This window comes from Eleutherodactylus coqui, chromosome 2, assembly GCF_035609145.1.
Source record: "Eleutherodactylus coqui strain aEleCoq1 chromosome 2, aEleCoq1.hap1, whole genome shotgun sequence".
Lineage (NCBI taxonomy): Eukaryota > Metazoa > Chordata > Amphibia > Anura > Eleutherodactylidae > Eleutherodactylus > Eleutherodactylus coqui.
In genome coordinates this window covers 111,040,040-111,067,830 of record NC_089838.1, presented here as the reverse complement: position 1 = coordinate 111,067,830, position 27,791 = coordinate 111,040,040, and the positions used below count along the sequence as shown (strand labels likewise).

Sequence of the window (27,791 nt, the reverse complement as noted above, 5' to 3'; positions counted from 1 at the left end):
AACTCCCAAGGCTCGGTCTCTCACCACCTGTAGTTGAAGGCAATACAGCCCTACAGTTTAATTTCCCTGAGGTCTCAAAGGCTTCCTTTTAAACTCATTGTAGCCTATCTAGAGAGGTGCTGCTCTTTTTGTACACTCGTCCCTGGGGTGGTGCACTTTAATAGTGAGTGCTATGCTCTTCTTTCACCTTGTCTTCTGTCATGAGGTGCTGTAAGCAGGCTGATTAAATAACATGCCTCTAGTCAAGGGGCTATGCACAACAATTGCAATGTCCGCAGAGCAGGCCCACAGCCCATTAGACAGTGGGGCTAGAGACAGTCACTTGTCACCGTGGCTCTATCATCCCCTCCCCACTTCTGGGTAGCACAGGACCTGTTCATGTTGCCATAGGGGAAGATCATGGGAAAATGTAAGGGGATGGTAACTGGGTAAAGTTACCTGAAAGTCTTTAGTTGTCACGGGTGATGCCACTGTTCCTCTCCTTTGATGTTGCTCATCTTTGGAATAAATAGAACCCACACAAAGTAGTACTTTTCTGAACACTCCGAGAACAGTCAACGATGTCTGTTTTACTGAACATAGTCAATCCAACATAGAATACAATCCAACTGTAGAATAGGCAAAGCAGCAGTGGAGGTACATGGGGCATACATACAAAGTCCACAGTCCCAGTTATCTGTGTCTTGCTTCCTCTCCCGGAATCAATGCTCTCAACACTGGCTTGCATACAAGAACTCACTGACCACTTGCATACGAACGACTCTTTCTCTCCCAGTTCCCAACATCAGCACTGAGGATGCTTTATATTATCCACGGAGTCAGAACATCCGGCAATCTCTCAGCCTCCTCCATCTTCTCCACACACAAGCTGATGGTGTCTTTGTCCAGGGAGACTCTAACTAACTCCCCATCACACTCTCTAACTTTTTCTCTTCCACTCCCTTACAAAACTAATTAAAGCACAATCACGTGACTAACAAATGAAACACACAAACTGACACAATTTCCAGACATACCCAGACAGTTAACCCTTGTGATGCTGCAGACATGCAATACACATAACACTGATTCATGCTACAAGCAAAACAAGGATATTACAAAGGCACAAGACAGACATAGATCATTCAAGCACACTCTGGAACCTTCCATTCACTTCAGGCCACTACACAACCATAGTGCATCTACAAATGCAACAAATTACGCAGCAAGGATGTTCACTCAACCCCTTACAGGTACAATGTACAAATATCAGCATACATTTTTCCATTGACAGCACATATACAAAGTGCATTATCGACAGTGCAAAACATAAGAGTGGTGAATAGTCAGCTATTCACAGGATACAGTGAAGGGTGGTTGGTTTTATTTTCTAGTCTACATCAGTTTGCAGAGGTGCCTAAATCCAGACAAAGTCCTCAAGTGTGGAATATGACCTAAATATTAAACAGGGAGGAGGGAGAAACTGCAACAGGATTTCTCCTATAGTCTCAGAATCTGTCTGAGATTTATGTTGTGAGTTGCAAGGTTATCAGTAGTTGATTGACCGCATCTGCCACTCAGGATCCTTGCCGATCATCTGATCCTCCAGCCTGCTGTCAGTGCAACCATGCAGGACATCCATATTGGTGCTGGAGGTGAAAGTGTAATAGAAGGTTTCACTCCCACTGAAATCAATGAGATTGAAATCTCCTAATATACTTCTGGCTCTGACCCCAATACGGATAGGGATTCCAAACTGCAGACCCCAATCAATCAACTATTGATGATCTATCCTGAGAATAGGTAATCAACAATAAATTCCCAGAAAATCCCTTTGCTCTACATCTAACATCAGGCCATGGCTGTTTTTGCTATAAACAAGTACTAAAAAGCACTCAGAAAAAGTTGGCTTTAAAAAAACCACCCTAACTGCAGCTTTTAGGGGCGTCCCAGTTACAGTGGAAAACTGTATAATAAAAAATATAATATCTCCCTAAATGTCTCCCAGAGGACTTTTCAGAACATTTTTGAGACAAATTAACAGAAAAAATATTTTTAAAATTATATAAATTAAGTAAAAAAAACTCACACCCCTTGGACCAACCAAATCATCACCATAGCTGCCCCAATCAGTTGAGACTATACATTTTCTTGTGTCGAAATAACCAATACAAAATAAGGAGCCTTTCATATGATGTGGCCGCTTTCAGACAAGTGTATTTTAGCTCTGCATTTGGTCAGTGTTTTACGGGTTGTAATACGGAGCGAATGTAAATCTATGTATTTTTTTACATTTGCATCTTTTTCACAGGCTTTTTTTTAACTTAGTTAAGACTTTTTTGTTGTTGTTTTATGCCTCCATATTGATATTACTTTCTATTGGGCGAACACAGATAAGTATTCGTCCAGTGCAGAGTTGAGCAAACATACTCTGCCGAGCTTGATGCTCGTTCAAGTATTAGTGTACTCGATGGTGCTTGTTACTCGAACGAGCATCAAGCTGTGTTCGACCCCGCCCCAGTTTTTGGCTCCTCCACACTGTGACGTGCCAGTTTTGGCCCCTCCCTGCCGCGATGCAGCACGCGTCATTGGCAAATTTTTTGTCTGGTAGGCAGGGGACAGAGAGAGAGAGAGAAAGAGAGAGAGAGAGAGACGAACCTAGGAGAAAAAAAAAAGCTCGGGACCCAGCGTCCCACATACAAAAATGCTCGAGTCTCCCATTGTAGTCAATGGGGTTCGTTACTTGAGTAGAGCTCTCGAATTTTACAAAAAGCTCGACTCGAATAACGCGGACTCGAGCATTTGGGTGCTCGCTCATCTCTAGTCCAGTGGAAAATAAAATCAATGACAGTATATAGATGGGGAAATACTTATCTGATATTGATGACATACAGTTGTAATGTTAACTGTACCACATCCAGATTGCAGACTTGTACAGTACGCTCGATTGAAACTAGCCTTAATGTCTGAATTTGCATAATTACGTATAAAACAAAGTATTTTACTCTTCATACAATTCACCACTAATAAGTCTAAAAGAGAAAAAATGGTAGAAAAAATAGGTGTGTGCAAAAAGTTATTCTGGTGGCCCAATAAATAAAAGGGTTAGCCTATTAAAGCCCTACACGCACCAAATTGGTAAGAAGTGGCTGGTCATTTTAGGGCCAAAAAACTTTATCAAGAGGTTAACCACTTGTCAGAAGAAGGAAAACCTCAGGGTCCTAAACTTACTGATGTGAAGCTTGTCTGTGTCGCCTGTGAACCAGATCTTAAGTAATGTGACTGCATGAAAGAAGGCACAACATAAAGCCGCAACAGTTCGCATGCAGCTATGTGTTTTTCTTGAATGTCGGGCTTTAAAAGACGAGCCAGCTAATTTGTTTTGCTGATGATTGATGACACACTTATTAACAATCTCATGCTACAAAGTTTCTCTGATGTGAAAATGCATACTGAAGTTCTGCAAAAAGTGGCATCACATTCATCAAAAGAGCATTTCTAGTGGAAAGATTTCTACTTAACCCACAGGGAACGATCCTAAGCAGCGGCTGCAATAAGGACTAACATTAGAAGCACAAGTGTCTCAACCATAAAGAGCAAATAAACAACACATCCAAATTCAGTATATTGAAGTAACAACTGAGTGACCGTGCTTTTCACCGTTTCCTGCCTGGATGGCCTTCTTCCTTTATGACCATGACTTTTTTTTTAATTTTAGTTTAATGAAGAATAACTTTAGCAATAGATTTCCTTTAAACTTGCTCAAGTTTTTTTTTATATTAAAAGATTCTTTTCCAATTTTGTGGTGTCAATACGGTGCCAATCCAGCGGTCCATACTGGTTGCTAGGGAAATTCTGCTTAAAGAGGTTTACCATAAAAATACTATCGATGACCTATCCTCAGGATAAGCCATCAGTAGTTAATCCACTGGGGTCCACCACTCGCAGCCCAGGGCAATCAGCTGATTGGATGCCTGCTGTTAGCACCAAAATAGACAGGGGTTGGAGCAGAAACTGCTGCTCCGACCCTAATATTGTGGCCGAAGCTTCTAACAGCAAGCATAACGACCATTGATTTTAATGAGACCCTAGTTTGGAGTTAGAAGTGCTAGTCACTACACAGGATTCGGAGTAGCAGCAGCTTCTGCTCCAACCCCTGTGTATTGTGGCTCTGAAAATGAGCGCTTGATCATCCAATTGGATAAGGCCATAAGCGGCAGATGACAGCCGATCAACTATTGATAAGCTATCCTGAAGATAGGTCATCAATAGTATTTCCATGGAAAACCCCTTTAACATCTCTAGCCTTTTATTGGGGGTTGTTACGCATTGTGTCTCTAGCAACCAGTCTATATTGATATTAAGTTGTAGTGCCATGCACATTGGATGCAGGCATGCCGAACCTGCCAATTTTTGGTGGGACCAACTGATAATCTACTGTGCATGGCAGCCTCGCGACTCTCTTTTGATGGTAGATGTCCCCTCATTATGTATACACACGCATACATATGCACATGCAGCCAAATGGACATGTTTAAGGAAAGATCAGGAGATATAGCTATTGGCCAAGTGTCACTTTTGTACAGACTTGTTGCATATTTTTTTGCATACGTATTTACTAGAGATGAACGAGCACCGAAATGCTTGGGTCCGTGTTATTCGAGTCGAGCTTTTCGTAAAATTCGAGAACTCTGTTTGAGTAATGAACCCCATTGACTACAATGGGAGACTCGAGCATTTTTGTATGTGGGACGCCGGGGGCCGAGCTTTTTTTTTTTTTTCTAGGTTCGTTTCTCTCTCTCTCTCTCTCTCTCTCTCTCTCTCTCTCTCCCCTGCCTGCCAGAGAAAAAAATTTGCCATTGACTCGTGCTGCGGCAGGAAGGGGGGGGGGGGGGGGAATACTGCATATGCCCTCATGTGACTGAAAGTCAGGTAAAAAATATGTTCTTCCAGATACCCATGTTTAGGTCCACTGGGGCCTGCTCCTAAACCTTCGGTGGGTGGCAGAGGTTAAATTCAGTAATAAATGCATCTACACCTCTTGCATAGCACCTTTTTCACTCCTCCCCTGATCCGATGTCAGCACTCTAAGAACAATGAGTTTCCAGGCTGGATTGGGGAGGAGTGAAGAAGCTGCTATACAAGAGGCTCAGCTTGTCAGATACTCAGAACAGCAGGCATCCAAAGTGAGTGTTTGTTACTAAATTTAACCCCTTCTACCTACCCCTAGACACACTTCCATATGGCTAATAGAGGTGGGTTCTGAGTGGGGGACCAGTATTTATTGATTAATGACTCCCTGTTAGGGTTATATTTGCCTTTTAATCACCAGTTAAGCCAGTCAAATAGACCAAATATGGGGAGAGGAGCTATCAAAGTCTTCTGCAAATGATACATACTGATTGTATTGCGCATTAAATGCTCTATTAACTTTAGCTGTCATCTCATTGTGTGTGGCAGCTTTAGAGAAGAGGGAAAGAACTGCTGAAGTTGTCTCAAATATACAAACATGAAGACAATTGAGGAAATGTTTTGCATATAATAACCTTGAAAGAGTTGTCTGGATTAGAAAACTCAATTTCAAATACCCCAAAGATGTTACTTCATGAAGACAACCCCCTTCCCTATGACCTATTAGGACATATGGATGTCATAGAAAAGGTCCACCACTTGACACCTTCCACTAAAAGTCAAAACGAAAAGCAACTCTGCGGCAATTAGCTGATCAATATAGTGGCTCCAATCTGGCAAATAAAATAACAGAGACATGTTAAAAGAAGTCATCAGTAGTGGCCAATGAGCTCTTAGAAGTCAGTGGTACTCATGGCTTCACATGTACATACTCCTTCAATTACGGAATCATTAGGGTTCTATGTGCTCTGGGTTTCATGTTCTGACATTTGACTTTTCAGAAGATGAAGCTTGATTCTCCCTTTAAAATATATATACACGGAATAGCCACTTTATTTATTACAGACCTCCATCTAGTAGCACATTAGACTTCCCTTGGCCTTCAGAACTGCAGCAATTCATTGTGACATAGATTCCATTAAGTGCTGAAATCTTTCTGGAGGAATATTGTCCCTTGCGGACAGGATAGCTTCTTGCTAATTAAATGGAGGTACCGATATGCTCTTGGCAGCTGGCAAAAAAAGGTTCATCGATTCATGCTGTTTATACCAAATTTCGACCCTCCCATCAGCTGGTGCAACAGAAGTCAGGGTTCATCTAACTAGGCAGAGGACATATTATTATCGCTTGCAATTACCAATTCCTTTGATGGTATATTTGTGTGTATCTATTGGCTGTGCATTGTTGGTTCCCAAGGGAGGAAATGGGACGAAACACATGGAGGCTCAATATTTATCTTTAGGTCTCCAATGCCTAACAATTGATGTTGAGTTGAATTGTGAGTTGTGTATCTACAGATAGGCAGTATATCTGAAGGTCACTCTTGAAAGAATACTTTAATACCTATAGTACTTCCATCCACTATACATTATTCATATTGTGACTATTTTGAGAATTGCTTTATGTTGTGTTTGCTGTGTTTTATTACGCCTTGAGCATAAATAGATATTTGTCTCATTTTATTATGTCTCAGTCCCGGCATGATTTGATTTTATTTAATGCTGTTTTTATTTGTCTTTACTTGCAGGTTACTTGCCACTTGATATTGTATGGGCTTATTATTTTTGTTTATGGTGCTGTTCCTTTCATATTAAACCCTTCTTGCTGCTAAACAGTGGGGAAAAAAGATTACAGCATAAAAGGAAAAAAAGGTTATGTATGTAACTTGGCAGGTTCATAGTCATTTTGGAAAATTTGAGAATGTTTCCTCTAGCAGTTTAAGAAGTGAATAATATCAGAGAAAGGGCTGCTTTTTGACATAATCCAGGCTTTGTGTGTATGGATAACAATAAAATGTCCCATGAAACATATGCAAAATTGGCATTGTGATAAAAGACGATTTAGATGTGAGCCGTGCCTAAAGGAAGTCTGTCATCTAATTTTAGTGATTACATAGTTACATGTGTGCTGTTATGATGACTCCATAGATGCCTTTATCAGTTTCCAATGCATTACCATTCCTGACATATCGCTCCTCAATAGTACGTATGCACCATATGCAAATTAGCCCTAGACAATCCGGTAGGCTATTCACCTCCGTCTGTGGTCCAGGCTCGCTCCCTTCCCATTGCCTGAAAAGCCACCCCTTTGCGTCCTTAGTGATATCATGCAGTCCCCTGCAACACGCGTGTACCGCTCTGATCAATCAGGTGCGTGTGTGATACTGTTAGTGCGCCTTTTTTGCTCAAAGCGGCACACGTGCATTGCAGTGGAACGCATGACGTCTCCAGCAGGGGGAGCTGGAGAAGTCACTAATTACAAAAAGGGGCGTCTTTTCAGGTGATGGTAAAGGGAGAAATCCAAGACCATAGACAGGTGGATCGCCCATTGGATGGTCCGGGGCTAATTTGCATATGGCACATGACCCTATTGAAGAGGGATGTCCCAGTAATGGTATCACACTAAATAAAGGCATCCACTTGAGTTTATCATAACAGTGTTCATGTAATTGTGTAATCCGCTTGTATCGCTAAAATTAGGTGATAGACTTCCTTTAAAAGTATCGGCAGTTTTTTTTAGAAAATAAATCGAAAAATGTGGTTTGTGACAGTTTGTCACCTGTTAACTCAATGCAACATTTTGGCCCGTTGCGTCCAGAAATATCTGAACACCATTTCCATCATTTAACCTCTGTACACCACTAAATTGAATTTGAAACAAAGCCATTAATATGTGACTGAAGTGTAGACTTGACTTTAAGCTTTAATTCAAGGGGTTTTATGAAAGTATTACATTAACTGTTTAGGAATTACTGACATTTTTAACATAATCCCTCCATTTTCTCAGGCTGGAAAGTAATTGGACAATTGATTGATAAACAATTTCATGGTCTGGTGTGGCCTATTCCTCATTATTCCATGACAAATTAGGCTGAATTCAGATAGCTGTATGCAAGTTTCAGCAGAGGCACAACTGACATCCGGCAATACATGGATATCTGTGCATGTGATCAGAGGCGTAATTTGAAGCTCCCGGGCCCTGATGCAAAACTTGTAACAGGGCCATAAACTATAATGCTTTATTCATAGTACTGGGCTTCCTATATGGAGAAGAGAGGCCTTATGGGCCCCCTAAGGCTCCTGGGCCCAGGGTGCAACCGCATCCCCTGCATCCTCTATAGTTACGCCCCTGCATGTGATGTCCGATACACATGAACTCCGCTCCAGTATGTGCTATTCTGATTTGTGAAAGCAGCTAAGGACATGCAGTAATGTTTTCCACACAGATCATCCTTTCATGTGAATAGTCAATTATGGGCCTGTGTGCGGTCTGTGAATGACATGGGCAAAGCATAGCCTAACTACATGTCCATCTGAATAGTCTTAAATAGATAGAAGGTCTGCAGTTAATTTCAAGTGTTGAATTTGCATTGGGTTTCTGTTCACAGATACTTTCAATATGTGGTCCAAACAACTTTCAGTACAAGTATGGAAGGCCATCATTAGCAGATAGATAGCAGAGAGTACAGAAGTGGCTAATCAGCAATTTGGTACATTCTTAAAAAGAAGGACAGTGCTGGTGAGATCAGCAATACCAAAAGGCCAATAAAGCATAAAAACAAGTAAAGTGAATGATTGCAGAATTCTTTACATTGTAAAGAAAATCCCCCTCACAGCTTCTAGCCAAAAACACTCTTAAAGGGACTATATCACCAAAAGAAAATGTATTCATTAAAAAACAGATAGAGAAACATTATCCAATTTTCTAGTCTGTTTTTATTTTCTGGTTGTATAATTTTTTATTCTGCTGTCTGTATATGACTATGGGGCGGCCATTTTTCCTGAGCTGCTTTTAACAGCATTTAGAGATATGCTTTACAGCAGCTTCATGGGCCATTCTCACAATAGACAGGAGAGGACCAATTGACTTGTATGGAAGACTGTTCTAGACATGTTCTGTGACATTGTAGAGGTCATTTTACAGGGAGTCAGAGTAGAGCCCATCAGTTATTGTGAATAGTGGACCCTGTGTTATCTACATATAGGACTTTCAGTGTAATCCTGCCTGTGATGTCTGTAAGATGACTGCTGCAAAGCTTTCTCTACAGAGCAGGAAGTATAAGCCTATTATTAGACTCTGTGGTCACTATGAAAAATGCAGAATTTTAAGATTAAAAAAAAAATATACTGTGATCATAAATTTAAAAAAATCACCAAAAATTCTCAAATATGTAAACACAAAAATGTGATTTATATATAATGTGTCTGATGACACATTCCCCTTAAGGAAGTAGGCAAGTCATAGTCAAAGTCTGCAATCAAGAGACACCTTCATGAATGCAAATAGAGAGTGTTTATTTCTAGATGCAAACCACTGGTAACACCCAAGAACAGAAAGACCAGACAAAACCTTTTTAGGAAAACATATATAGAAGCCTCCCAGTTCTGGAACAAAATTCTATGGACATATGAGATGACCCTGTACCAGAGTGATGGGAAGATAACAGTATTAAAAAGGAAAGGAAGGGCTCATAATCCAAACCATGTCATCTCATCAGTCAGATGGTGAAGGCAATATTATGGCATGGGCATGTATGCCTGCCAATGGAATTGTCTTACTGGTGTTTCTTGATCATTTGAGTATGGATAGATGTAGTCGGATGTATTCTGAAGTGCGTAGAACTATACTTTCTGCTCTAATTCAGCCAAATACTGCAAAAATGATGCAGCACTTCACAGTATAGACCCAAAACATACTACAAAAGCAACTCAACTTTTGCTTCTTAAGGCAAAAAATAGAATATTATTCAATAGCCAAGTCATTAATCTGACTTCTACCTGACTGAGCTTTTCACTTACTAAAGGCAAAACTGTTGGCTCAAAGACCCACAAACAATCAACAACTGAAGACAACTGCAGTAAAGGCCTGGCAAAGCATCTCAACGGAGGAATGCAGCATTTGGCGATATCTACCTTTTCCAGACTTCAGGTAGTTGTTGACTGCAAAGTATTAGCATCCATGTATTAAAAGTAATCCTTTATTTCTTACTACGTTAGTTTGTCCAATTACTTTTGAGGCTATAAAAATAAAGGGACTATGTAAAAATGGCTGTAATTCTGAAATAGTGCAATATTTTTGTTATTCCCTTAAATTAAAGCTGGAAGTCTACATTTTCCTAATGGGAAAGTATGATGTACTTTGTTTAAAATTTATTGTGGCGGAGTACAGAGACTAAAAAAGAGCCTTGTGTGGCACAGAGTGTTATGGCAGCGGAAATGCTCTCGCTCACGACCTGAAGGTTGCGGATTCAGTCCCTGCGTAGTCCAGGTAGCCAGCTCAAAGTTGACTCATCCTTCCGAGGTCGGTAAAATGAGTACCCAGCTTGGTGGAGGATAAAAGATGAATGGGGAAGGCAATGGCAAACCACCCTGCAGAAACAGTCGGCCAAGAAAACGTCACAATTACTGATGAGCAAGCCTACTCGGTAGGGCAGTTACTCGAGCGAGCATCGCTCTTCTCGAGTAACTGCTTAGTGATCCGAGCAGGCTCGGGTGGGCTGCGGGGGGTGGGGGGAGCGGGAGGAAGAGTGAGAGAGATCTCTCTCTCTTCCCCGCTCTCCCCCGCGCTTCCCCCCGCAGCCCACCCGAGCCTGCTCGGATCACTAAGCAGTGACTCAAGAAGAGCGATTCCTTGCTCGAGTAACTGCCTTACCAAGTAGGCTCGCTCATCTCTAGTCACAATATAATGTCTCCCAAGGAGCCAGTCATGACTTGGGACTTGCACCAGGGGACTTCACCTTTACAGAGACTAAATTACGAAAATGTCCAAATACCTCTGAGCCCAACTGTAGATATTATCTTTTCCATCAGACATGATTATATGTACTGTGTGTACAGCATGATATGTAGTATCCTACAATACAACCATGTTCACACAATGCGGTTTGGTGCAGATTTGATTGCACTTTTTATATTTTTTTATTTTTATTTTTTCTCAACAGAATGGATGGATCTTAAACTGATGAATAGGATACAGGAAACATATACAGCAAATTCTACTTATTTTTATAGTCTCCTGGGGGCAAATGTGGTATACAGTAATTTCATCTTCATTTCATAAATCATTTGGAAAGATCTATAAAAAAAGAAATATTACATATTATACCATGCTTAATTGGAAAAGACAGTTTTTTGCTAAAAAATGCTATCGACAACAAGAATTATGTCTATTATGTGATCATAAAACTGAGCTCCATTTTCTGAAAGTCTGTTGATAACTTTAATGCTTGAAATGAAACAAAGTTTTCCCCATTGTTGCACTGTCTGCGCTCCTGTTATCCTGAGCACTTATTGCTTTCTTTGGGAAAACTATAATACAGTAGTACTGCAAATGAATAAACTAATTAATAATCATGTCGGAAGACAAAAATACAGCGCACAATGTCTAGTATTACCATTCAAATGTTCTTAAAATTCACCTAGCGAAGGGTAAATTAATTACTAAGAATTACATTATTATTCCTAAACTGAACCGTGGCTCCCTATTCTGATTCCCAGCCTTAATTCATGTTGTGGACTAGAAAAGGCTAAGGCCTCTGCTCTGCTAATTACTCTCATTTATTTCTTTCACGCATTCAAACAAGTGCGCTTTATAATGCAGAATTTATAAGACACAAATCAAATATAGACTTTCAGTATCCTTAGTGCCTGAATACACCTCACACGTCTTATAATGTATAAATGTAAGGAAACAAGAGAGCATAGGCATATATAGTACTAGCTGATATACCCGGCTTCGCCCAAGTTAATTTGATACTGGTGTTTATCTGGTGTTCACACGGAAAATCTTATGAAGTCGTGGTTACTTTAGAGATACTAAGAAAACAAATATGTTCCCCATTTTGCATGATTCTTTGCGTTACCCTGGAAACACCACGTGGAGGTAACCATGCGACATTTCCTTTATATAAAATGACATCGGGAAGTGACAGAATTAGATTACGTACGTAAAATTTGGACGCTAATTCTTTTGCGCTTAGAATTGAATAATTGAGTTGGGACCCATTAGCTTTTCCTATTTATGACATAATCAATGCTCGTGCCAAATTTCAAGTTTCTATGACATCAGGAAGTGAGAGAATTAGATTCCGTATGTAAAATTTGGATGCTAATTCTTTTGTGCTTAGAATTGAATAATCGAGTTGGGACCCATTAGCTTTTCCTATTTATGACATAATCAATGTTTGTGCCAAATTTCAAGTTTCTATGACATCGGGAAGTGAGAGAATTAGATTCCGTATGCAAAATTTGGACGCTAATTCTTTTGCACTAGGAATTGAAAAATCGAGTTGGGACCTATTAATTTTTCCTATTTATAACATAATCAATGCTCGTGCCAAATTTCATGTTTCTACGACATCGTGAAGTTGGAGAATTAGTGGCGAGTCAGTCAGTCTGTCAGTGAGGGCTTTCATCTTTATATATATAGACTAGATGATATACCCAGCCTCGTCCAAGTTAATTTTGTGCAGATGTTTACGTATTGATAGCACAGATGATTTTATGAATGCAAATAAGCAAATAGGTGCAGCAGCACTCCACTGGAATTCACCATTAGGTGCGAGGTGCGGGTCTGGTGTGCAAAGCTCAGCAAGTCCTGACTGCAAGGACTAACAACGTCATCCAAATAGAAAGTGAATTGAGCAGCACAACCAGTGATCCCAGATAGTATTTCTTTATTGATCCATAAAGGGCAGAGCAGCAACGTTTCAACTCCTTCTGGAGTCTTTGTCAAGCTCAAAGACTCCGGAAGGAGTTGAAATGTTGCTGCTCTGCCCTTTATGGATCAATAAAGAAATACTATCTGGGATCACTGGTTGTGCTGCTCAATTCACTTTCTATTTAGATGATTTTATGAAGTCAAGGCTACTTTATAGTAACCGAGGAATAAAATATGTATACACATAGAGGAGCATTAGATTCTCCTCAGGCTGCATGCACCGGTGTCCCAATGCAGAATGTGCCATCCCTCCCACTCCCCTCATTTAGGACCTAAAGAATGCTTGCACCAAATTTCATGCTTGTACGACACCAAGAAGTTACATTACATAGCGGTGCACTTACTTTTGAAATTAGCATTGAATAATCGACTTGTGACCCGTTTACTTTTCCTATTCAGGAACTAAAGAATGCTCATGCCAAATTTCATGTTTGTACGACAACAGTAAGTTAAAGAATTAGATTAAGTACATTACACAGGGGTGCCAATACTTTTGCACTAAGCATTGCATTTTCAAGTTATGACCCCTTTACTTTTCCTATTTAGGACCTAAAGAATGGTCGTGCCAAATTTCATTTTTGTATGACATCGGGAAGGTACATTACATAGGGGTGCTAATACTTTTGCACTTAGCATTGAATAATCAAGTTGTGACCCCTTTACTTTTATTATTTAAGACATAAAAAAATGATCACACAAAATTTCATGTTTGTACAACATCAGGAAGTTAGAGAATTATATTTGGTACATTACACAGGGGCGCCAATACTTTTGCAATTAGCATTGAATAATCAAGCTCTAACTCATTCACTTTTCCTATTTAGGACCTAAAGAATGCTCTTGTCAAATTTCATGTTTGTACGACATCAGGAAGTTAGAGAATTAGATTTGGTACAATACACAGGGGCACCAATGCTTTTGCATTTAGTATTGAATTTTTGAGTTGTGACCCCTTTACGTTTCCTATTTAGGATGTAAGGAATGCTCCTGCCAAATTTCATGTTTGTGCGACATCGGAAAGTTAGAGAATTAGTGACAAGTCAGCCAGTTAGTCAGTGAATCAGTCAGTCAGTGAGGGCTTTCACCTTTATATATACAGATAGGGGTGCTCAATGTATATTTTTATCTTCCCACTCATAGGCCATTCATAGAAAACTATTATACTCTCTTGCTGCAGTAATTGACTTAGCGACTTAATTTTCATACATGAACTGCCATGTAGCCATTTTTCCATTATATTAATCTTTTTCCTTATTACATTCGCTTCACTATCTACTGATGTTTCATGTCAAGACCTTCTATACTGGACTATAATACTCTCATGAGGTCTAACCTATGACTATGTAATGCACTAAAAAATAATGCAGAATGAGTTAAAATTGTGGGTGAAATTAATCAACAATGGCCCACTTTATGAGTAGTCTCTCCCCTAGTGCAAATTCATCAACAGGTTGCATTTGATAAATGAGTTGTGCCATGTGCCAGGGTTTCATACATATGATATTCAGCATAAACACCATATCTTTCAAAGTATTTATGCCAGAAAATTGGTAAAGATAGCTTGATAAATCTGTCTTCATGCCCCATTAAGTGACACATTCTCAGATCCTTGGATTTATGGGGGAAGGGGGGGGGGGGGGAGGGGAGATTGAAAATGGCTGAGCCATTGTCACTCATAGATGCTTCCACTTCAGAATTAAAGCTTTTATAGTTGAGCAGAGCCAATGAAGCTGATCAAAACTCCATGAACCGACTTGTAGCATAAGTGACATCGTATGGCGGGACTAAGTAAAAAATGTTTGACATTACTGATATCTTCAATTCAACCCATACTACTGTTAAAAGGAACCTGTCACCTCCCAACAGCACCATAAACAAAGTAATGGCGCTGTTTGGAGAAGTGATAGGATGGCGTATTATGTAGCTTGCTCACAGATAAATGAATTAATTTGCCTAGGTCATGATTAGTGCTTTCTAATTGATTTTAGCAATCTCATAGTTCACATACTGCTGAAATATTTGAATGATACTATTATTTGGAAATACATGGCAGAACTAAGTGAGTACTATCTGGTAATAGTATTCTGATACTGTATAGAGATATGATTTAGGCATTGCAAGGTGTTATTATTTGACCACTAAATGTCATAAAACTGCTATAGTCTAAGAAAGGCAATTTGGGACTCCCATTTTCTATGCAATTTCTAGGCAACTGCAACTTCTGCACCCCCTACTGCTATGCCCACCGCTATGCTACTTGTCCATCCTGTGTTACAGCTTCTTCAGATGACCGTATTTGCATGCATTTTTGCAATGTTCAAAGAATAGAACCCGTTGATGTAAAAAAAATAGGACCTCTCTGTGTATTGCACAGCAAAGGGCCCAATAGAAGTCTATGGGTATGCGCAAATGCGCTGCGGAATTCCATAAAAAAAACAGAACAAAACTGGACCTCATTAGGATAAATAGCCTTTTGATTCAACGTGGGGGAGTTTCGCATGTGAACAGGCCCTGCGCGCGCAAAAAGTACAATACTATGCGCTGATACACAGAAAAATCTACCTCATTCACTGTGCAAATGCGTTGCGCTGAAGTGTGCGCAATCGTGCATATGGTCGTCTGAAGAAGCTCTTTTCCAGAGCCAGAAGCTTTATCAAGTTAACTTCATAGTTCTACAGTATTACCACTGGAAAACACAGAATTTACGTCAGCTGCCTAGCAGAATATGAATCCTAGAATGGAAGAGTTGAAAGCAACCTCCAGGGTCATCTGGTCCAACCCCCTGCTCAGTGCAGGATCACTAAATCATCCCAGACAGATGTCTGTCCAGCCTCTGTTTGAACACTTCCATTGAAGGAGAACTCACCACCTCCCATGGTAACCTATTCCACTCATTGATCACCCTCACTGTCAGAAAGTTTTTTCTAATATCTAATCTGTGTCTCCTCCCTTTCAGTTTCATCCCAATGCTTCTAGTCTTTCCTTCTAGAAATGAGAATAGGGCTGATCCGTCTGCACTGTGGCAGCCCTTCAGGTATTTGTAGACAGCTATTAAGTCTCCTCTCAGCCTTCTTTTTTGCAAGCTAAACATTCCCAGATCCTTTAACCGTTCCTCATAGCACATGATTTGCAGACCGCTCACCATCTTGGTAACTCTTCTTTGAACTTGGTCCAGTTTGTCTATGTCTTTTTTAAAGTGGGGTGCCCAGAACTGGACACAGTGTTCCAGATGAGGTCTGACTAAGGAAGAGTAGAGGGGGATAATGACCTCACGTGATCTAGATTCTATGCTTCTCTTAATACATCCCAGAATTGTGTTTCCTTTTTGGCTGCTGCATCACATTGCTGACTCATGTTCAGTCTATATGATCTATTAGTATACCCAAGTCTTTTTCACATGTGCTACTGCTTAGCCCAATTCCTCCCATTCTGTATGTGCTTTTTTTCATTTTTCTTGCCCAGATGGACCTTGCATTTCTCCTTGTTAAATACCATTCTGTTATTTAACTGAGTTTATCTAAATAGCAGAGTCGTCCATAATGAGATTTACTCTGGGAAACCCACAATCTGAAAGGTGCTTTTTATCAAAACAGGACATTTCTTTCCATTGCTTAAAATTGGGTAAACATTCAGATATTACAAATATTACTTAACATACATCAACCATTCAGTTTCTATGGATACTCTAAATGCTTTTCTAATGCTTGCACTTGCTTGCTGCTTTTACAAATAGTATCTATGTGCAGAAGATGTTTTCTCCTATGAAGCTCTTGCTTGAAAGTTACTTCTCAGAGAAGAGCATCATACCAATACGTCTCAATTTTACCCGTACTAAACCTATAGATTTGTGTTGAAGGGTGGTGCTGTCGGCTGTGTACTTCATTTTAAGCACTTTCTTTATTAGTCCAGTGTATTGTATATAGTTGCCAACCAACTGAATATATAGCCACAGCAGGAATGCTATATACTGTAATTATGTAAAAAAATGAAACCACAGAGTTGTAATCAATAAATGTAGAGAGATACAATTTTTTGTACTGGGCTAAGCTGGTTGTACAGCGCCAACTGGATCTCAACATCAAGTAACAGAATCTGGCGCCCTCTGATGGGAAATAAAAGGGGTCTTCTGATTAAACACTGTTCATATTGTCTTTGTGCCATTTCCTGATATTTACCATTCAATTGAAGACTCCAACATATGCTACTGTATAGCATATTGTGGCATATATCAACCATAGGGTCCGTATTTTTTTGTTGTTTTTTTTAATCTACTGTGCTATATATATATTTTTTGCCTTATTCTTGGGTGATTCCTCACAAGTAATCTCCCATTATTTCCCATGAGATCATAACAAAAAAAAAATGCATTGCACTCACATGACGCGGGATTTGCATGCGAATGTTATGGGATTTTCCGATGGAAAACTATTGGAAGCACTTGCGATCTCTACATGTGCAGGAAAACACATGTGAAACTGGCAAGAACATAGATGCAAAGCATTTTTAAGCAAGGATTTTACAAGCGTGATATCGGTCCAAGTTACTTGGATTTATATCACACTCGCCCTTGTGAATACACCCTCACAAAGATGCAGGGCAATAAACTTATAAAACAGAGCAAGATAATAACTGTTTGAACACAGTGTGAACATAGCCTTCTACAAGTAGTTCTAATTAATCAATAGGCTGATACTTGCTATATTGTAGAGATCATCTCTCAGCAGTCTTCTCATTATCATCACAGACAGCATTACTATGAAAGCTAATACCTTGATTATAAAGCTGAAGGCAGATAACACAGAATCCAGTATTCAAATTAGATAATGGTCACAGCTCACCTCCTACCCTACTTGTACAATGACCTCTGTATATGTCATACAGCAGGGATCCCCAACTCCAGTCCTCAGGACCCCCAACAGGTCATGTTTTCAGGATATCCTATGGTACGAACACCTGTGGCAATGTCTGAGGTACTGACGATAATTACATCACCTGTGCAATACTGAGGAAATCCTGAAAACATGTCCTGTTGGCGGTCCCTGAGGACTGGAGTTGGGGAACACTGTCATAGAGCCTGCCCACAGCACTCTCTCATACAAGTCAATAAGTTGTTTTCTGACCGAGTAGTAGGATCCGACCCGGCCGCCTGCAGGCGGCCTAATGTACACTTTTCTTGTTTCGGTCATAGCATCGATTCCAGAGAGATGTAGCACACCACATGCGACTCTTCAACTTTGTAATTGGGTTTTACTTTCTCTTACAGGGGCCACAATACAGAATTGAAAGGGCCCCCAGGGACCCGTGCACCTTGGTGTAGAGCATTCATGCCTTTACATTCTAGTATGCTACTGTTATTTCAGTATAGGACACCAATACTGAGATATAGCACTGGATCAGTCTTTTTGACTATACCCTTTGTGGAAAAAGAATCAAAAGTACTTCCATATTAACCCTTACCCCTCTGTGGGACATAGTTTCAGAGATTTTATTTAATGATTCAATCAGCTTTTATGCTTCTAAACTGTTACATTGTTTCGCCTTTAGAAATGTCAGAAGGTCACTCTGTTACATGGCTTTTGCCAATGTTAATGTATGCCTCTAGATATTCTTGATTGTCTGTTTAGCCTTGCCACCAACACATTGCTCCCAGAATGCATCAGGTTTTGATTCTGCATTGCATTTCCATGTCACTGCCACTGTGTCACCTCACCCAAGTGCCCTGCAGACTGTAAGCTCCTCTAGGCAAGTGTCTATTTAGTAGTATCTAAATACTCATAGATATAGGGTGCATGATGCCAATTCTTGTGCCTGGTGTCGGTGCTTTCCTAACAGTAAATACAAACAAGCATTTCCTTTGCCTAGAACATAGTTGTCAGGCTCCTTTTATAGTACTAAAAGCAAACCAGAGAAGACAGGTGAGCAAAGAGGTGGCCTGTGTTATTACTGAGATGGTGCATTTTGCCACAGGGTGCCAGTATAGCAGTGCTATGAGGGACTGTACGTTCCCACGTCAATTTCTGTCACTAGCAATCCAACCATGTGTGCTCGAAGCAAGAATTCAGCAAGAAGAAACAAAAATGCAGATGAACAGGCTAAATGAATGTGGAATTCAGTTTATTTTAGACCTGCGTACCCCAAGGGGAGGGGAAGGCACTATGTATACATCCTTCTCTGTCACTCTCTATCACTGTCAGGGTGTAATGTGTGGTTATACATAGCTGGCAGGAGCTGCGGCGAAGAACCAATCCACGCTGGCTGGTTCTCTTCTCCACGAGCGTTCCTATGTCACTATGCGTCTGACTTACCTGATATTAAACTTCTGCATTTCTAATTCACGAAATTCATATTCTAAAATTTGATTTTTCCTTCCCTTTTTAATATCATGTTATATTATTTTCTTTATTAAGACCTCAGGAAGAATTTTGAGAAGGAGCCAGTGTCAAGGGAAGTGTCTCTGGATCAGGAGGTGACTTTGCTATGTCAGCCACCTGAGGGGATTCCTCCTGCGGAGGTGAGTGCTACAAATGTGTCACCAGACATTACTCCCCTGCACGCATTTCTTTCACATATCTGCATGTCAAGGCGAGTACATACAGTAAGCGTTCATTCTAGCTGGTTCTCCTCCCGCACATGACTTTACTTGGTTTTATGAAACACAGAACAATAAAAGTTACGCTGTAAACTTTCCAGATCAGCACAAACAGTAGAGAACTAATGAGACCAGATTGGTATTCAAGGGCATACTGCACAAATAATTGCCTTATGCAGAATATCGCCAGCGCTGATACTATTGCGTTCATGTGCTTGCTTATATTTATCTGCATGTTTTTCCTATTGTAAACATTGTAATGAAAGCAGTGATTAGTACATGTTACAAAATGAGGGGAAAGCATAAAAAGATATAAAACAAACAGAAAAGCAAGAACAGACAGAATCAGTGACCCTGTATAAATACTATACTCTCATCATCCCAAAATAACAATGCCACCATCCTTCCTATTAAATTAGTTGAAGACCCAGAGTAACTTCCCTCCCATCTGTTTACAAAAAAGAGGTTTAGAGGGTAACTGAGGGAAAAACTGAATCCGTCATTGTGTCATCTTAGTCATTGTGAATAAGAGCTTTTTCACATCATCATGGGAGGTTCTGTTCGGAACCACCAGCACGGAATTCTGTTAAAATGCAGAATTGCACTGTAACATGTCAGACAGAAACTGAAAGGACCTCATTGTAGTCACTGGGGTTCTGTTACGTTTTTGCAGGGCGCAACTACAATGTCCTCCACAGATGTGATCAAGATGTCAAACTAAGATGTACTCCTGTCTGCAATTGACCAACATATACACATATTGTATATGTGAAACACTTTTCCAAACCAACTACGGCTTGGCGGACTCTGCCTATAAGTAAAGTAATCATCCCAAATATTGCTGATGGAGAGGCAAAAAAACGAAATAAATAAAAAAGCTAAAAAAATATATATATATTGTTAATTTGGCGAAATCTCTTTGATTGCATCGTTGAGGCGTCTAGTGGTCAACAAGCTCTACACCAGCAGAAAAAGAGGTCACTACACACAAGTAGCCTCTCAGAGGCTTTTTATAGGCCAAGGGTAGAACCACTTTTAGGGCCGCAGGTGGCAAGACAATTCACCTAATCCTGTGCATATATGCCCAAGATTGACAAAGAGTATTTATATGTATATTAAGAGGCGTAACTAGGAGCCCTTGGGCCTCGATGTGAAATCTGTAACAGGGTCTCCTATCTACAACGTGCCATTAATAATACTGGTGTACGGGTATGTAACAGGGGGATCTTTGGGTCCCCTAAGGCTCCTGGGCCTGGTAGTGAGTGATACCTCTGCACCCCCTATGCCACTACATATAAATATATATATTTATATAAACTAATTGTGAGAGGATTGGCAGATGGGAGAAGCAGAGGAGGAAGAAAGAGAAAGGTGGGCAGTTGAGATTAGATTGGAGGGACCAAAAAGTGCTAGGTGGGAGATCACTGTGAAGACTGTTGCTGTAGTTGGGTCAGGAGATATATGTTTGTCTCACCAATTATATCACTAAGCAGATGTCAGATTGGGCAAGAGAATAGAGACATAGGGATACTTTAAGTGTATTTGATAAACTGTTATTTAGACCAAAACACTCCATAATCTCAATACTGAATTAGCATTGTTCTCTAAGAAAACTGTCCTTCTACTACCACACAAGATTATGACTATTGCAACCTTGTAACTACACGTATGACCTAAACTGCATTCCTGGTAAATGAAACATCCACGAACAAAACTACCACTCTGCATGTACCTTATTAAACGTTTGGTTTACAATTATTGCTAGAGCACCCCGAAGAGGCTTGGAGATTCATAAATATCGGCTCCTTCTCATGTAGTAAGACCTTGACATTAACTACATATAAATGGAGAACTTGTTTATGCAAATCCCAGTCTTCTTTTATAAAAATTGCACTTTGAATGGCATTCTCTTCCTCAAACATGTAGACAATATTTATTTTATGACAGGTTAAAAAGTCCCTGACACGCAGCAAATATGATTTGAAGAGCACAGGAAAATGTGTCTCTGAATGTGCTTTGCAAGGCTCTCTTAAGCTGTTTGAGAAGGAAAGAAAGAGAGAAAGAATCTACACTCAAATATAACATCAGTGGAAACAATGTTTTAGTGATACATGCTAAACGGTCTATGTATCCTCTTTACAGTAATGGAAAACATGTAGATAATGCGTTTAAAAAGTTAGGTCATTAACATGGGGTAAATTCCAGCATAAAGTAATGCAATCCAGATAGTTTTGTAGAAACAATGTATTGTCTGACTATGAAGAGAGTGTTTATAGATAAACAGGGAAAATAGCAACCTGCAAGGAGAGAATTATGCCTATTGCTGCTAAAATTCTTTAGAAGTATGGCGCACTGTCCATTGTAACTGGGAACATAGCTGTAGCATAGTACATGGTGAGGCAAAAGTCTGGACACAACCATTTAACAGGTGTAATAATGAGAAAATTGACTTCCAATGTATGAAAGTATTAATTTAAAGGAAGGCTGCATTTTTTGGTGCAGGAAATGTTTTTGGCAGCAATTTTGAACTCATTAAATACAGCTCAGGTTTTTCTAATGGAAGCTGGGGGGGTCATGCAATATATCGGTTTTGGGCTAGAATTAGTCAGAAACACATTGGAAGTGTCAATTTTGCCTTTATCTTTATTTGTTTAGGAGTTAGGCCAAGACAAAGTTGGTAAATTGTGTCTGGCATCCAGGGCCTTTTTTGATTTATGGATCACTTTATAGGAGAGGTACCTCCAGATGTTACAGGATGCCAAATTCCCATCTGTGCTTAATGAGAACAGTTAGTTCCCACATTACTATCAACAGGATGGCATACCTCTATACTTTGCTGTGGCTGTACACAGATGGGTGGATGTGTAATTCACCGGACAATGGAATGGGCATAGAGGTCCAATAGAAATGCCACCAAGGTCTTAATGCCTTTGGACTTTTCTCTGTGGGGCCATTTAAAGTCCCTTGTGTATGCAGAACAAAAATGCAATATTGTTCATCTGAAATGCCGAATGCTACAGTGCTGGGAAGAAATATCATCTGTAGTTCCTCAGTGCGTTCATGAAGACTGGATAAAAATGTGATTGTTCTCAGCAAGAGAAACGACGTAATCTTGTAGATATGATACCTTTTAATGGCTAACAAAAATACATGATGTAATAATAGCGAGCTTCCGAACCAACGCAGGGTTCTTCTTCAGGCTTATGGATTGGATCTGAAGAGGCATGCATATTTATACATACTTATAACATACATACTTATGACAAGGCACAGATATGGTTGTGATTGGTTCGCACTTAAAAGGAATTCTGCAACAGCAAACAAACTTTTTTTGTCTAGGCACTGATAGCGGAGTGAAAGTTTTATGGTCCCTAAATTACTGTTGGAGGGGGGGAGGTCATCAGGCTTGAATTGCTACAAGAGATACACAAACATTTTTAGCTAAACACTGATAAGGGAGTGAAAGTTAATGGTCCCTGAATTACTGTTGATGGGGGTCTAAGACTGGATTAAACGTTTAACCTTGTGCATTCGGCAGAATGGTGGACACATCAAACACGTTATGTAAAGCAACTAGGTGTCTGATGGGAGAGTACTTGCTCATGTAGGAGGTCTCACACCTCCTACACTTTTCCCTGTGAACACCCGATCATTTTTCTTACCGACTCATTGTCTTTTTCCTGGATAGCCTAAATTTTATGCCTTCTGGTATCTCTTTGATTTGGTGTGTGCTCTCCTCCTCGTGGTGGATTTAGGTAACAACTTCGCCTCAATACACAAATAAAATAGTCATATGTATATATATAGACACATATATATTCCTGTCTTTATGTAAATAATCAGAGCACTGTCCCTAAATTCTTTTTTTCCTGTTATGTAAAGCACTATTTGAAACTTTGCCCCCGTTAACTCCCAACAAAGAAAGCTAGTGCAAAACTGAGACTGCCAGTGTGTTTCTCAATACATTCCAGACAAGATTGATATATCACATAACCACCTTACCATTTGAAAAAAACTGAGCCTAATTCGATATGGAGGACTTCAAAATGGCCACCAAAAATGTCTCCTCCACCAAGAAAATGCAGTCTCCCTCTCAATTAATACTTTCACACATTGAAAGTCAATTTTACCATTATTACACTAGTCAATTGGGTGTGTCCAAACTTTTGCCTCATCCTGTATATAGTAGCATAACATGGCATTTTATTGTTCCATTGTCATTTGAATGTTTCATTTTAAAAACCTAACAATTGGTCTCTTTGTTTGAAACAGCAAAGTAGAATTATTTTTTCTTTTAAGCTGTACCTACTGAAAATTATAGCCTTAAAATTCAAACCCTGAAGCCAGGTTGTATTGTATATCCATTGCCATTGATAACTGCATGTTCTGCTAGTAAAGTCTATATAAAATCAGATTTGGAAGTCATTTTTGATCTATAAATACTGTCATTTGAGGTCCACAGCAACATAAGTGCCTAAATAAATTGCAGAATATATGGGTACCCAGCTATAACTTTGATCTTTACTTCAGATCTTTATAATATCCTTGCTCTTAGATAAAAAAAAATCAAATTAAATGGTAATTTGCATAGTTATAATGCATGGCATATTCTAATTTACTGCTTCTCTTTCTGACTGTTCTTTCTCATATTTTTCCAATACTTTTTTTCTGCTTCTTAAGGTGGAGTGGCTGAAGAATGAGGACATATTAGACCCTGATACAGATTCCAATCTTTTCATTGGAACAGACCACAGCCTTGTTATAAGACAGGCCCGCCTAGCTGACACTGGGAACTATACTTGTGTGGCCAAGAATATAGTTGCTAGGCGGAGGAGTAACTCAGCAGCTATCACTGTTTATGGTAAGTTAGGCATTGATTACATGGACAGTGAAGACTTACCATCAGTAACAGGCGAAAGATTTCATAAGTGTTGTATGTACAAAAGGACTACTTGCATGAAAAGATGTTAACTGCCACAAAATAAAACTAGAGTATAAGAAAATCATCTAGACATGCAATCCAGTCCTCTCAATCCTCTAAATCAGGGGTATCAAACTCATTATCACTGAAGGCCACATCGGCCTTATGGTTGTCTTCAAAGGGCCAATTGTAATTGTATGGTAAGGGCTCGTTGACATGGGTATATATGCATTTCAATGGGAGCTGCACTTGCAATTAAAAGCCTGGCCACTATACAGGGTGTATCCCGCAGGCACTTCCTGGATAATCCCTTTATTAAGCTCTTCCAGCGGGTCACATAAATTGAGACGCAATTGGATTCAGCCCATAGGCCTTGTGTTTGACATCTGTGCTCCAGGTATGATCATGCAAAAAGTTATTTGATCTAAACCTGGTCAACTAGCTTTACATTTAAAATACCAACCTTACCTGTAAAATAGTAGTTCTACAATGGGCTTTGATGGCGCCAGATTGGCAAGCAGAAGAGATACGTGTCTATGGATAGCTTTGGGGAAAAATCTCTGACTACTTATCGTCAAGAGTTTATTCTGGGGGATGCATTGGGCATTGGTGCTATAGTCTCTATTCAGTACCTATATACACATCATGTAGCTGTATTTGTTCTACTTCTATTGCTATACAGATTGGAGTTCCAGTTTTAAAACAAATAGCAATTATGTCTACAAGCTCCAGAGGTCGAATCGCTAGGGTGTATTCATATGGGCGATGTCCCAGTGCAAGTTTCATCTGATTCTGAGATGCGCAGAACTCCCACAAGGAAAATAACCCATTCATATCATTTGGTTCATTAATACAAGCGATTTTTCATAGTCTGAGTTCGAAACTTGTTGCATGTCCTATTTTTAGGTAATTTTAGGTAATGCTCCCAATTATTTTCTATGGGAGCATTTAAAAAGCAAATTGTACTGGCATGCCATGAGAGTGCGATTCGTTTTTAAAGCATTTTACTATTGGACTCAAATGCAATTTTTTCCATGCTCATAAAAAACGGAGGTCAATCAGATGCAAATCACGTGTTTTTGTTGCACAAACACATCAAGTATGTGTTAAAATCACTATGAAATGACAGGTAAAATTGCCAGTTTTTCACTGACCTACATCCAATTCTCCTGTGTGATTATATCCTAAAAGTAGCTTCCAGGACCTGCTAAAAAAAAGTTGCTAAGGGAAGGAATGGTGTAAATTAAAAAACTAAGTATTAGGCCTTAGTCAGACGGGCGTTTTTTGCCGCGATGTGCGGATCGCATGACGGATGCGCATCCGCAAATCGCGTGACCGGTGCGCGCAAGTCGCCCGCAAATCGCCCGAAAATCTGCTCCTAGCCGCGTTTCATTAGAAACGGGCCGGAGCTGTCCAGCGCATTGCATTCAATGGAGACGGCAATACAGCCGTCTCCATTGAAAGCAATGCGCTGCGGGCGAGCCCGGGATGAATTGTCGGTAAGGGCTTAAATATATAAGCCCTTACCTGCAATCCATCCTAAAATGTGTTAGAATAAAAAAAAATTGCATTCTCACCTTCTGCCTGCAGCTCCGGGCAGCCGTCCTGCAGTGGGTGTGAAGGGGGTGTGAGTCAGACCTGCCCCCTGATTGGCTCAGCGCTGAGCCAATCAGAGGCATGCCTCACTCACACCCATTCATGAATTCATGAATGGATGTGAGTCAGACCTGCCCCTGATTGGCTCAGCGCTGAGAGGCAGCAGTCACTCACCCATTCATGAATTCATGAATGGGTGTGTGAGTGAAACCGGCCTCTGATTGGTCAGGCTGTGACCAATCAGAGCAGATCATTCAGCAGGCGGGGATTTTAAAGCCCCGCCGGCTGAATAGTGCCGAGAAGCAGTTCAGGAGAACTGACAGCGGCCGCGGCTGGACTCCGTCTGCAGCGGAAAGGTGAGTATACAATTTTTTTTTATTTTAACACATTTTAGCATGAATTGCAGGGAAGGGTTTATATATTTAACCCCTTCCCGACAATTAACCCCGCGCACGCCGGCAGCCCATTGCTTTCAATGGAGCGGCTGTATTGCCGCTCCATTGAATTCAATGGGCAAACATCGTTCTTCTCTGCCACAGCTGTTACAGCTGTGGAAGAGAAGAATGATTTGTCTTCTATATGTTCTCAATGGGGTCGGCGCTGCTGCCGCCGGCCCCATTGAGCGCATATACAGAAGCGAACAGGAATCGCAGATCGCAGATAGGTGCGATCTGCGATTTTTTGTTCTATAATTTTTCGGACGAGCGCATAAAAAGCGCTCATGTGTCCGATACCATTGCGAAGCAATGGTTTTAAAAAATCGCCGGACGCATGCGCATGCGCAAATCGCGGCAAAAAACGCCCGTCTGACTAAGCCCTCAAGCTGTAGTCATCCATTCCATAGAATTCCCATCCAGCATAGCCATCCGGGTCCCTACGGCTCTAGTCTCCTGCACAGATCACGTGATATTTATCACTAATGTAACCACTGCAGCCAATCACTGGCCATGTGTATATTGCACATAACCGCCAAGGCCAGTGATTGACTGCAGTGGTTACATGAAAGATGAATGTCATATGACCACTGACCACTGCAGGAGCTCCTGGGACTGGAGCATCAGGGACCAGGGTGGCCGTGCTGGATCAGGAGACATTTCATGGGTGGATACGGCTTAGTATTTTTCTTTTACACTATTCATTTCATTTAGCAATCTTTTGAGCTAGTCCCAGAAAATCCCTTTTAAACTAAAATTTGGTGATTTCTGGATTAAACCTAATATTCCTACCCCAAATTATCTATCTTTTTTGCTTGATAATACAGTGTCTATGAGTCCACATTGAATAACAAAGATCATTACTCAGCTGTGTGTATATGTTGGCTGCCATAGATGAGCCACTATGGAAAATGTATTCTGCAACTTTGATATGATGTACACGCCAATTCTTTAACCAGTTATACGTTTTCATATATTTTTCTATCTCTATATTTTTTCCAAGTTAATGGAGGATGGTCATCATGGACTGACTGGTCTCCATGTAGCACGACCTGTGGAAGAGGCTGGCAGAAGAGAAGTAGAACATGTACCAACCCAACACCATTAAATGGAGGATCATCCTGCGAGGGTCAGAATATCCAGAAGACAGCCTGTACAACTCTCTGTCCTGGTAATTGGCATTATATGTAATATGTTATATTCAGTTGTACCGTTGCTGTCTGACTGCTAGGGCAGTGATTCCCAACCTCATTATCCCTGAAAAATGTTTCCACTTCTGGAGAACCCCTAATGCCGTTCCTGCCTCGTAGAAGCTTGAAGTAGGGGCGGGTAATCATTCTATAATTCTTGTCTAGTTCTATAATTTGAAACAGATGTGTTTGCTGTATGTTTTGTTGAGCATTTTTTAGACGGCTAGTATCAG

General features: G+C 40.3%; 1 protein-coding gene across 3 annotated transcripts in view; it reads left to right on the top strand.

The window, feature by feature from the left end:
- The window catches only part of UNC5A (unc-5 netrin receptor A), a 374,244-nt gene that overhangs the window by 258,364 nt on the left and 88,089 nt on the right, over positions 1 to 27,791 (top strand). For all 3 annotated transcript variants that reach the window (XM_066591340.1, XM_066591341.1, XM_066591338.1), the window contains exons 4-6: positions 19,236 to 19,339; positions 24,098 to 24,278; positions 27,372 to 27,539. In XM_066591340.1, coding sequence (XP_066447437.1) covers positions 19,236 to 19,339; positions 24,098 to 24,278; positions 27,372 to 27,539 — 453 coding nt within the window. The remainder of the gene's footprint in view (positions 1 to 19,235; positions 19,340 to 24,097; positions 24,279 to 27,371; positions 27,540 to 27,791) is intronic.